Source organism: Lontra canadensis, unplaced genomic scaffold, assembly GCF_010015895.1.
Source record: "Lontra canadensis isolate GAN:19392208 unplaced genomic scaffold, GSC_riverotter_1.0 scaffold201, whole genome shotgun sequence".
Lineage (NCBI taxonomy): Eukaryota > Metazoa > Chordata > Mammalia > Carnivora > Mustelidae > Lontra > Lontra canadensis.
Window position 1 is genome coordinate 1,236,275 of NW_022631195.1, and position 12,512 is coordinate 1,248,786.

At 54.0% G+C, this 12,512-nt stretch overlaps 1 protein-coding gene across 4 annotated transcripts; it reads right to left on the bottom strand.

Annotated features, from left to right (window-relative positions):
• Positions 1–1,421: 1,421 nt before the first annotated feature.
• ZNF7 (zinc finger protein 7) lies at positions 1,422–11,288 on the bottom strand. Of its 4 annotated transcripts, none has more exons than XM_032848297.1 (5): positions 10,970–11,288; positions 10,843–10,890; positions 10,322–10,481; positions 6,591–6,704; positions 1,422–3,276 (listed from the first exon to the last, which is right to left on the bottom strand). In XM_032848297.1, exons 2-5 carry the CDS (start codon positions 10,867–10,869, stop codon positions 1,478–1,480), a joined length of 2,100 nt encoding a protein of 699 aa, XP_032704188.1. In that variant the 5' UTR covers positions 10,870–10,890; positions 10,970–11,288; the 3' UTR covers positions 1,422–1,477. The 4 variants fall into 4 exon arrangements, with proteins under 4 accessions (XP_032704188.1, XP_032704189.1, XP_032704186.1 ...); XM_032848298.1 differs by having other exon boundaries at positions 6,591–6,707; positions 10,322–10,448; positions 10,843–10,887; positions 10,970–11,287; XM_032848295.1 differs by having other exon boundaries at positions 6,591–6,707; positions 10,843–10,887; positions 10,970–11,287.
• Positions 11,289–12,512: the final 1,224 nt, after the last annotated feature.

A 12,512-nucleotide genomic window follows, 5' to 3' on the forward strand; every position in this document is an offset into this window, starting at 1 on the left:
CAAACTGCCAGAAGTTCTGGAACCTCCCACTGCGAGCATAGGAACCAGCCCTTTTCCCGATACAAATCTATAACCTGCTATTGAGCTGCACAACACTCGGCCATCAAGGCTGCATCTCCGGGACCTACCCAGAGGCTTAGCCAGACTGGTGTGACAGTGACCCAAATCAAGTATTGCCATAAATCACGGAGTGACTGGCCTATGTCCCTTTGGTTACCAGCGGTGGCTGGTGATTGGGCTGAGATCCCGGTCCATGTGCTAGAAGAGAAACCCACATGGACCTGATCATCCCAAACTGTATGTGGGAGACATGGGCCTCTCCACCAGGACAGGGAGGAGGGCTCTTTGGCCCACGTTTTGTCTAAGTGGTAACTGGCAGTGACACCAATGACCGACGGTACTGCGTGAGTGGCAGCAGGTAGTAGCCAGTCTGAGTAAAACCTCTGGTCCCCTCAAACGCTGTCACAGTTGGTGACTCCAGGACCCTAGGGCAGGGCCACAATCCATACTGTCCTCAGTCTCATGCTGCTGGGAGCAGTCCGTCTCCATCTCCACCAGCCTCTGGGAAAAGGCAACAGCCCCACCGGTCTGCTTGCAGACCCTCCCAGTTCTGGCAGTTTGTACAGCAGGATCAAGTCTGAGGAAGTCTGGGAAGCAGCAGGAAGGGTCACATCCTGGCCTCTGGAGGGCATCCACTGGGCTCCCATGCGCTCTTCCTGCTGAGGCCAGGTCTGCACTGGGTTTGGCTGGACACGCTGGCTCGGGGGTCAGAGTTGGGTTGGGGGGTGGGGGGGCTCTCACAGTTCAGTTCTTCCCATCACCCTGAAATGATGCTGGCAAGCAGAGAGACCCTGGATTTCAAGGACGGTGACATCCCAGAGTCACAGAATAGGTCCCACAGTCACAACCTGGGCTTGGTTCCTGGAGTCCCGTGCTGATCCGAGCTCCTCTCTGCAGAGCCTGGTCCCCGGGGCCCTCTGGCGTATCCCCAACTTGCTCTGGTGGGGCTGACTCGGAAGGAGTCAGGTGCAGAAGGCAAGAGAAGGGAGTTCTAGGCCCCTCGCTCTGGGATTCCATGAGCACAAACGAACACATCCTGATTGCTGAAGGCAGTCTGAGGGGCCAGTGCTCAGGGGAGACACTTTGGGTAACTTCTAAGCTGTGTGGCGATGCTCACAGGCCTTTTCCCATGATCTTCCTCATCCACAGGACCGAGGGTCTTCCCTCTGTGAATTCAAAACCCTACACCTGTGCACCCTGACTCGAGGGACACAGGCTTTGCTGAGCGGGCTAAGGTCACACATTCCAGCAAAGGAACATCCACTTTATAGGAATTTGGACATTTTCTTTCCTAAGAGAGGAATTTGGACTCTCTCCCCACATTCTAAATTCTTAGTATAAATGATCCCATATAAAATATGTAAAGTTAAGGCTGTAGGTTTATTCACACTTATACACATTTATAAAGGTAAGAGGTCTACCCCATGTGAATTTTCTGATGCTGAGTAAGCCTTGAGCTCCGATTAAAAGCTTTGCCACAATCGTTACATTTGTAAGGTTTCTCTCCGGTGTGAATTCTCTGATGTATAATGAGATGTGAGCGCCACCTGAATATTTTCTCACATTCATTACATTTATGCAGTTTCTTTACAGTATTGACTTTTATACGGCTCACGTGGGTAGAAGCTTCCAAGGTATTCCCATACTCATGATACCACTGGGCCCGGGTGTGGATCCTCTGGTGCTCGATAAGATAGGAGCTCCGGCTGAAGGCTTTCCCACACTCACTGCATCCGTAGGGCTTCACTCCTGCGTGGATTATCTGGTGCTGGAAAAGGGTTGAGTTTTGACTGAAAGCTTTCCCGCATTCAGTACACTTGTAGGGTCTCTCCCCAGTATGGACCCTCTGATGTATTGTGAGCTGTGTGCTCATACTGAAAGCTTTTCCACATTCGAGGCACTCGTAGGGCTTCTCTCCCTTATGGATTCTCTGATGGTAAATGAGGCTTGAGCTCTGGCTGAAGGCTTTTCCACAGTCACTACACTCATAGGGCTTCTCTCCAGTGTGAATTCTCTGGTGCTGAATTAGGTGTGAGCCCTGGACAAAGCCTTTCCCACACTCCTCGCACTTAAATGGTTTTTCTCCAGTGTGAGTTCTCTGATGGCGAATAAGTCGTGAGCTACAACCAAAGGCTTTTGCACACTTGTTGCATTTGTAAGGTTTCTCTCCGGTGTGGGTCAGCTGATGTTGACTAAGGCGAGACACCCACCTGAAGGCCTTCCCACACTCGTCACACTTAAACGGCTTCTCCGCAGGGTGGGTTCTCTGATGCGCAATGAGGCCGAGACCATCTGGGCTCCGTGGAAGTTGGGGTTTGTCCCCAGCGTGCATCCGCTGGTGCTGGGCCAGCGTTGAGCTCTGGCTGAAGGCCTTCCCACATTCCTGGCACTGGTAGGGCCTCTCCCCGGTGTGGGTCCTCTGGTGTCTGACCAGCTGGGACTGCTGGCTGAAGGCCTTCCCACACTCCCGACAGCCATAGGGCCTCTCCCCTGTGTGGACCCTCTGGTGGTGGATGAGGCTGGAGCTCTGACCGAAGGCCTTTCCACACTCCTCACACCTGTAGGGCTTCTCTCCAGTATGAATTCTTTGATGCTGAATAAGTTTTGAGCTCAGACGAAAGGCTTTTCCACACTCGATGCATTTGAATGGCTTTTCTCCAGTGTGGATTCTCTGATGCTGATTAAGCTGTGAGCACAACCTGAAGACTTTCCCGCACTCCTCGCACTCATAGGGCTTCTCTCTGTGGCAGTTACTTCCATTTCTCCCCTGTAAACAATCGGGTAAATTTTTTTTGCACTCTGGACATCTACTAGTTTTTTTCTGTGTATTCATTCCTTGATACAGAACAATGTCTGAAGTAGATCTAAAACTTGTGCCACACGTGTCACATCTTCGGGATGTCCCCTCAGCAGCACCTCCTGGACTTCTGCCAGGCTGACCACCCAGGCCACCACTGCTCTCCAGCTTGCCACAACCCTGGGCACCCTCCTTGGCGAAGGTCTTCCTGGTAGCCACGGTCCCTGAGTTCAAGCGCTTTTTCTGGAGGAGGGAGCCTGGCTTAGTCTCTGACCAGACCTCAGAATCACAGGTGTCTCTAAAGCTAGAAGTCTGAGGAAAATCCTGTGAGGGGCTTCTGACCAGCGCCACACAGGGTTCTGATTTTAGAACATCCACGTGCTCACAGGCCTGCTCAGTCACAATCCCAACCGCAGAATCTGAAAGAAACAGGAAAGAATGCCCCTTACCCCCTGTGCTTCGAGACGGGACAAACACCAGGGGTGGGGACAGGGGCTGCACACCATCCCTGGGAACCGCGCGCACTCCCTGCCAGGATGGGCCGCATCAAGCAAGGACACACCCACATGGAGAAACACTACCAGAAGTCATGCCTTTGATGGTTTTCAAAATTTGGTTTCATTAATACTTTTACTTTATGCATTCATTCAACAACTGTGCACTCCTGCGTGTGAGGATGTGAGGAGAGGGCCATCCTGTGGGGAACTGGGATGAGCGAAAATCCATAAAGACACAGTGAGCCCGATGGCCCGGCAAGTGTGGCCAGAGGCTCCCGGACCCAGAGGAGGCGGAGTGAGGGCAAGAGGGTTTGAAGACTTTGAGTTGGGGGACAGGCAGGCTTGGAGGAAAATAAGGCCGGACAGCTGCTGAGGGGCAGAGCAGGGGTGAGCCTGAGGAGCTGGCTGGGGCTCTGAGTGGGACCCCAGGCCTGACTTCTGCTTTCTCCAGCCGCTGCCAAGCCACCCTGATGCAGCCCTGACCATGCACAACCACTGCTTGTGGCCCTTGGCTTACAGGAGGCCACACCCAGGGGTCCTACTGCTTTCTTGTTCCCTTGGGGTTCTGGAGGCTCCAGCTACCCATGAGGCTTCCCAACATCCATCCACTTTCCTTTTGGACTCTCCAAGTACGTGTCAGGCTGTATCCTACTCTGTAGTCCTAGAGAGCACCTTGGCCATGTCAGACACCTCCGTAGTGTCCATGATCACGCCCAGGGTCATAACTCGCATCACAACAAACTTCGTAACCAGTGTGACAACCAGTTAAGAGCAGCTCATCACCACCCCACAGCAAAATCCTCCAGGGCCCAGTTCTAGGGCTCTTGGTGGTTCCTAACATCAGCACCCTCTCCAGCTCCAGGGATCCGCAGTTTGTGGGCGGGCCCAGGTGAGCCAAAGGCCATCCCACACAGACCATCTTCGGTGGCTAAGGAACACTTAGTTCCGCCGTTTCTTGATGAGTCTTCATGACGATCCAGTGAGGTCAGCAGTGGAATCACCATCCCACAGTAAGGACTCTGGGGCTCCTCAGTCACACAGCTCATGAGACCATCGGGAATGGACCCAGGCCTCTTCCCCCAACACCTGCCCTTTTGACCTCTCTGTGTCCTTATGAAACGGGGCATCCCCTGCCTGGTCCTCGATGCACAACCACACACCCTTCCACAAGGCAGGACTGGCCGTGGGGTGCTGGCCCATTCCACCCTCTGCCCAGGCCTCCCTGACCGGGAGATGAGCAGATAGACAAGTATCACTTTCCACTGCCTCCTGCTGGAAAGCAGAGGCCTCTACGGACACCAGGGAAGAACATGGTGATGTCTCTAGCGGTGGGACTGGGACCTCCTGCTCACAAGAGGAAAAAGGATAACCCCATGTGGCTAAGCAGCCTCAAAGCCACGGACCTCGTGGGTGTCGGTCTCCATCTGGTTCCCTAGAACCGAGTCTGAGAAGCCTCCCCACACAGCACGCCCCAGCACCAGCCTCAGGGACTTCCTTGCATATGCTCCCTCTCTTCAGAAGTGGTTTTCCCTCAGAGAACAGGTGTGTGTGTGTCCCTGCAGGCTGGGGACAGGTGTGCAGCTCTGCACCCTGCTACCACTCTGGGCCACTCCTCGGTTGTCTGCTGGACGAGGCAGGCACAAGTAACACCCCTGGGCACGTACATCGTCTAGCGCACTCCACACACTTCCATCGGCGAGGCTGCGCTCCTGCCCTGTGCTCTTAGGCCCAAGAGCAGGTCTCTATCTCCTTGGGGGGTGTTTTCTTTGCTGCTGCCTCGTCACCATTAAAAACCATTTGCTGCACATAAACTCCCGAACTACCCCATTCTGCCAGCTCCAGCTGGCTTATCTGCCATGGTACCCCTTTGAAATCTCCCCTCCACCTTGGAGATACTTAATGGTGGCTGGGTTTTAACTGGGCTAGTCTACAGCTCTACCCACTTCCCGGGAAGGAGAGGAAAGGGGCCTCAAGCAGAAAGCCCGGCCTTCAGTTATAGAGCCAAGGATGCTGGGGGCTGGGATCAGGGTTCCCAACACAGCTGCCCAACCGCTGCTGCCTTCCACACAACGAAGCGTGTGACGATGCTTTACAGAGACTTGGTAACCTGCTGTAAGGACAACTCCAGGCCCTCCCAGGCAGGAAGCGCACAGTCTGATGCTCCAACCTGCTTCCAGCCAGCCAGGGATTAGAGCACGTGGCGCCAGGCCCTGCTCCACTGTGGCAGTGACCGTGGGACACGGCAGTGAGCAAGGACTCCTTTCTGTGGTGAAGATACACACTGTCACAGTGCCCGAACCGAAGGCAACATGTCTGCCAGGGAGGACCAGATAAGGCTGGGGGCACTGTCATCTCCTCAGCGAAGCCCAGTGGGAGCCAACACTGTGAGGTGACAGGTGCCCCTGTTATGGGCTGACTGTGCCCCCGCCGAAACCAGGACCTCAGAATATAAGCTGATTTGTAAACAGGACTGTTGAGACAGTGTTAGTTAAGATGAGGTTGCACTGAAGAAAGTACAGGCCTAACCCGGTACGACGGTACCTTTCAAGAAGACATGGGGAGGCCAGGTGATGATGGAGGCAGACCCTGGAGTGACACGGACACAAGCCAAAGAACACCTGGGGCCACCAGAAGCTGGAGGAGCTAGGAAGGGTCATCCCCTCTAGGTTTCACAGGGGACAGGAAGCTGCTGATGCCTGGATTTTGGATGTCTGGCTTCCAGAACCGTGAGACGATGAAATCTCTGTGGTTTCAGGCCTCAGTCTGTGGCGCTTTGTTCCAGGAGCCCCAGGGCACTACCACTGCCCTGAAGCCTGATCTGAGAGGCCCCAAGAAGTTCTGGAGGGAGCTGTTGGTGAGAGGGAGGGAACTGATATTCGCCTGAAAAGCTGCTAAGAATCAAACTTGGTGGTTCCCATGGATCCATACCTTTGCTTAATAAGAACATTAGTAAAATTAGAAACTGAGCAACCAACTGTTTTTGCTGTAACACGCAAGAATCTCACGTCCCTGCTTTTCTGTAGTTCAGTCTCTCCCAATGCAACTCCATGACTGGGTGATGCTTCTGTCAGTGGGCCCACTTGTGGCCCCATGGTGTTCACAGGCATCCCAGCATGCCTGCGTGGCCAGTCCCTGGGGTCCATCTCCAGCTTCCCACCCTCTCAGCCCTTGCTGGGCATGGGTTCTCTGAACACCTCCTCACCCACCCCCAGAAGCTTCTTAAGCCTGAGCCTCACCTGTAAGGAAGGTTCTTGCCCCCTCTCTCCCCTCGACTCCCTTCAGGTCAAGGACCCATGGCTCCTGCCCCTGCTCCAGCCGGGAGATCAGCTCAGGCTTGAAGACCAGGAATCCTGCTGTGGGGATGACAAGAGAAGGGGACTGTGTCAGTATGGCTGAGGGTACAGCACAGGGCCCAACACCCTTGGTTTCCAGGAGTAAAGAGGCAGGGGGCTACTGCAGCACAGGGAGAGCCTCCGAAGGGAGCATCGGGGTAAGGTTCTGAACACAGTGGCCCTCTCTGGCCAGATCGGTCCAGCTCCTGAGGTTTGACAGTGAGACGCCTGGATTCTCAGCCCATCCCCATCCACAGCAGGGCCAGGATCCTCAGGGGATCTGACACCAGAGAGTCTGCAAAGAGCAGGCCAGCTCTAGCCTAGGGAGAAAGCAGTCAGACACTGCCAGCACTTCCCTCAGCAGAGATGGACTATCCCCCAGTTCTGAGCTGAAACATTCCGGGGGTACGAGTGGCCAAGAAACAAGAAAAAAAAACAATAAACCAACAGATGAACAGATTTTAATTCAGAAGGTGCTGAAGTCTGACCCTCACCAGGCTGCCCCTGCTTCATGTCCTCGTGCCAATCTGCGGGGGCCTCAGCAGACTGCAGTGGCACCCACCTTCCAGGGCCAGCAGCCCCCACACTGGGGGGGACAGTGCTGTGGTGTCCTCCCAGCCCATTCAAGGGCTGAGTAAACCCTGTGGTCAGGGCTTCCCTCAGGTAACCGGCTGTGGGGATGGAGGAGGGCAGGCAGGGAGCCCATGGGTGAAGGCCTCATGTGTACACGGGAACCCATGCTCAGCGGGAAACACTGTTCTCCCCAAGTACACGTGGGATGTCCACAGAGAAACACCCTTGGGGTGCTTCAGCTATGAAGGGGGTCATGGCCCCATTCAAGGACACTACCACACTGTGCCCCAACCAAAATGCAACTGGATATGAAGGTAGGTGCAGGTACCTCGAAACTATTAGCTACCTGAAAACTGAGTAACAAATTACGACATGGCAGCTGTATTTACTATCAAACTTGCAGGATGAAGTTTAAGTACTACTTACACATAAACTTTTTCATTTTTAAATACATTTACTAGAAATGAAAATGGTAAAACACAAATGAAGTAAATATCAAATTCAGGAAGTTGGGGGCAAATCAACACAGCAAACCCATATAAGGAGGAAGAAAATATCCGTGGGGCAGGATTCAATGATTAGAGAACAAAAGCACCCACATCCCCCACTGCAAAGGAAGATCAGCAAAACCAGACACTGGTTCTTTGGAAAGACGAAAATGACAGTTTCATGGCAAAACCAATCAAGGTCAACACGGTTAAAAAAATACACCAGGGAAATAACTACACATGTAATGGAAACTAAAAATAAAGAGCAAACAGATGGTGAAGCAATTCAACATCTAAACGAACAAATCAACTTGTAATGTGACACATAAATGAGAAAATTAGCACAAAAGGAAATTCATAAACTTAACAGACTCTTAGTCACTAAAAAAACAAACGCTAGCACAAAACCTTCCTTGCCCAAGGCCCAGAGGGTTTTACACGAGAGTTCTACCAATAACTGCAATTCCACATACATAAATTCTTCCAGAAATTAAAAAGATGCCCTGTTCATCTTATGAAACTGATATGCCAACTGCCATTTGCCAAAAATACGTAAGAACAATTCACAAAAATAAACAAATTAGGTCCAATTCACTATGAACACGGATGAAAAATCTGAAATACAATACCACCTGAGTCCAAAATGGTATCAAAGTTTATATGTAAAGTATAATTTAAGTAGGGTTTATTCCAGAAATAAAACAAAATGTCTATATAATTTACTAGACTAATAAACTTAAAAAGAATATACAAATTCTCAACTGATGCAAAAAAGAATTTGAAATTCAATGTACTTGCTTTTTCTTTAAGCTTTATTTTTTAAGTAATTTCTACACCCAACATGTGGCTTGAACTCACAACCCCAAGATCAGGAAGTTGCATGCGCCACCAACTGGCTCTGCCAGGCCCCCCGCCCAATGTACTTGTTTATGATTAAAAAGAAAATTCCTCAGCTACTTTCTTCTGATTTTATTTTTTTAAAGATTTTATTTATTTATTTGACACACAGAGAGAGATCACAAGCAGGCAGAGAGGCAGGCAGAGAGAGAGGAGGAAGCAGGCTCCCCGCTGAGCAGAGAGCCCGATGCGGGGCTCGATCCCAAGACCCTGAAATCACGACCTGAGCTGAAGACAGGGGCTTAACCCACTGAGCCACCCAGGCACCCTCTTCTGATTTTAATTAGATGTGTTCTTATTATTTTTTTTCTAAAGAAGAGGTTTTTATTTTTTTTGTCATTTCTTAAAATTTTTTTAAAGTGATCTCCACACCCAACGTGGGGCTCAAACTTACATCCCTGAGATCAAGAGTTCTCTCCACCAAGTGAGCCAGCCAGGCGCCCCTAGAAGTATTACCTTTAAAATGAGGAACCAACAGGCCTGCCCACAGCAGTCCTGTCTACAGCACTAGGGCTCTGGCCCCAGCTAAAAGCTGGGATCCTGTGGGACCAAGAGGGAAAACATCACCCTCCCAGACGCAGGCTCCTCCTCCTAGAATCCAGCACCAGACTAGCAGCAAGTTCAACAAAGTTGCCAAGTACAAGATCAACCCTCCAAAACGACAGCATTTCATACCGCAACAATAACCAGTTAAAAACATAGCAACATTGGGGCCCCTGGGTGGTTCAGTGGGTTAAAGCCTCCGCCTTCGGCTCAGGTCATGATCCCTGAGACCCACATCGGGCTCTCTGCTCAGCGGGGAGCCTGCCGCCTCCTCTCTCTCTGCCTGCCTCTCTGCCTACTTGTGTTCTCTCTCTGTCAAATAAATAAATAAAATCTTTAAAAATATATGTAGAGAGAGCAACATGAAGAGATACATTGACAAAACAACCAAAAAGAAAGCATGAGTAGGTACTAGACCACTCTGGAGAAAATCCCAGAACTCTAACAAAGCACACAGAAGGTAAATGGGATAAATGGAGACACATTCCATGGTCTTGGGTGGGAATATTTAATATGAGAAAGAGGTTAGCTCTGCTCTTGTGAATCACCCCCCCAAAAAATGCCAGTTCCAAGAACTGAAAAACTCAAACTTACTCTAAGTTTATATGAAAGAATTACCCCACTACCCACGAATAGGTGTGAAGTTTTAAAAAGAACAGAAGGGGGAAGCTGTCCCACCAGGCATTAAGACACACTACAAGGCCAACTCAGAAACAGTGTCACACGCAGGAGACAGGCAGGGCCCTCTACAAATCAATGGAAAAGGTTGGAGTCCTACATAACTCCAGACACACACGTGGACCCCAGACCTAAACAAAAAAGACAAACTATAAAATCCACAGGAGAACATACAGATTGTCTCTATGACCTTGGAGTAGGAAAGAACTTTTAAATAAAATTTCAAAGGTACAACCCATAAGGCAAAAACAAATGGACTTAATTTCATTAAGATCTGATCCCACGAAGTTAACAAACAGGATGGAAAAAGTTATTTATAATGCACAGAACTCACTGTCACACCTCCCAGGGTAAGCTCCTGACCTAGAAAGACCCATGGCCCACATTACCCCTCAGGCTGGCTAAATGGGTGCTGACCAGTGATGTGGGGGAGGGAGTCCCAAGATGCAGCCTCACCTAGTCCAGCCACACTGCTGTGGTTCTCCAGCATTACCTCCTTGTAGAGGGCCCTCTGGCCAGGGTCCAGACACTGCCACTCCTCCCTCGAGAAGTGTACGGCCACATCACCGAACGTCACAGCCTCCTGAAAAGACATACACCAGCACCCCAGGGAACCCTGGGTGCCAGCCCCACTCTGGCTCCACCTCAAGGTGTGTCTCAGGCACAGGCACCACAGGGCTGGACGAGACCGTCACCAGGCCCTTTTGGCTCTAAAAACTGAGGGAGGGGCAGTATGGAGGAGGAGGAGGCAGCCAGATCCTGGTGATCTACAAACTCCCCCCATAAGGGCCTCTGGCAGGCCCCAGTCTGGGCAGGGGTCTGCTCACTCCCTTGAGGGTGGGCATGCCTGAGCCTGGCAAGGGCCAGAGGGCCCAGTTGAGGGTCTAGGACCAGGCCCAGGGGCAGGGTAGGTTCCCACGGGAAAGGTAGGGGCCCTCACAAGACAAGTGAGGGAATGGAGGCAGGCAGACTCCTACCATGAGGCTCGGTGAGTGGGCGTCCATGTGTCCAGGCCGCGCAATCTGCTGGCAGTTATGAAAGGGTCAGAGGTCAGGGTGCCGGAGGACCCCTATCCCTGAATAAGGGTACTGTGTTCCCTTTTACCTCTAACCCCAGTGTTCTTCAGCAGGGACATATGGTGGAGCCCAAGTGGCCACAGCTCGTGAGCATCTGCCCCCGGAAGCTCCCTTCCTCTTTCCGCGTGTGTGAGGTGCGTGAGTCACTCCACAGACACAGGGCGGGCGGGGGGCTGCCGCCTCCGCCAGGTCCCGACTAGGCAGGCAGGGGACGCGGCCATGCACAAGGCATGAGAACCTGCCTTCAGGAAGCGGTCTGAGGAGTGAAACTTCCGTGTCCGCGCCTCGGTGGGAGAAACTCCGAAGCCTCTCAACTGGGAAACTCGGGTTTACTTTGATGGATCCGGTCCCAGAGGCGCCAACCAGACCGCGGTGCGGAGGGCGCCAAAGGCAGCGGGGGAGGCGGTGGTGCGGCCTGAGGACGCGGCCGGAACAGACCGCAGGAAGAAGCGGGGCGGGACGGAACCCCGCCGCCCGCATGAACCTGCTATTCCCCCAGGTCTGAGAAGCGGCTTCCTGGGGGAGCTTCTGGCTCAGAAAGCGGCTCGTGGGCGGCAGCCCAGACTGCGGGTCCAGGGAAGATGACCCGGGCAGCAGTGACCCCCCCTCGCCCAGCAGGGACGCCGGTCCCCAGCAGAGGAGAGCAGGCCGAGCGGCAGCCAGAACTCGGGGACGCAGAAAGCCCACCGCGCCCACCGCACAGCCCCTCCGGCCGCCGCCGCTAGCGTCGGGTCTTCCACGGGCCGCAAACGGGGGAAAGAGGACCCGAGAGGCGGTGGCTCCGCGGGAAGGGGTACCCCGCGCGGAGCACGCCGAGACCTGGGGGGAAAGCCGCGGGAGAAGCCCGCCACCAGCACCGCGCTACGCGGCCGGGCCTGCAGGACTCGGCCTCATGCCTCCCGCCGCCGCGGGCCACCCCCCGCGCCAGGCGCCCACGGCGTCCCCAAGCCGCTCGCGCCACCCGCGCTCCCCCGCAGTGCCGGAGGCGGCCGGACGCGGGGGTCGGCCAGCTGCCACTCCGCCCGAGCGGGAGGAGCGCATAACCCGCCTGGCCCCGAGTCCGCGCCCGACGCGCCCACTCACCCTCCCAGTGGACCGCCCGAGGCTCCGAACGCGCGACAAAACCGGAAACGGGCCTTCGACGCACGCTCCCGCTCTGTCTCACAGACTTCCGGCCTCTCTGGGCGGCTCGGAGGCTCGGTCATCTCCGTGGTTCCCAGCCTCGCGGCCCGTGTGCGAGAGAAGGAGCGGGGCCAGAGCGCCGGTGAAAGGACTGGATCGTGGGCGGGGCCAAGGGAGGGGCGGGGCCAAAGTGGAGAGAGGGCCAGGGCCAGGGTCTAGCAGCCCGGGGAGGCGAAGGACCCGCGGTCCAGAGGGCGCAGCCGACCAGGGCGAAGCAGATGGAAAGCCAGGGGGTTTCCCCGGCCGGGCCCCGCCTACGTCGGGTCCCCGCACCGCGTCTGTGCCCGGGCTTTTCTACGGAAGCTCCCGCTGGGCACGTTCCGGGCAGCGGAGACGGCCCGGCCCGGGGCGCAGAGGGCACGGGGGAGCGGCCAGCTGGGGAGGAGGGC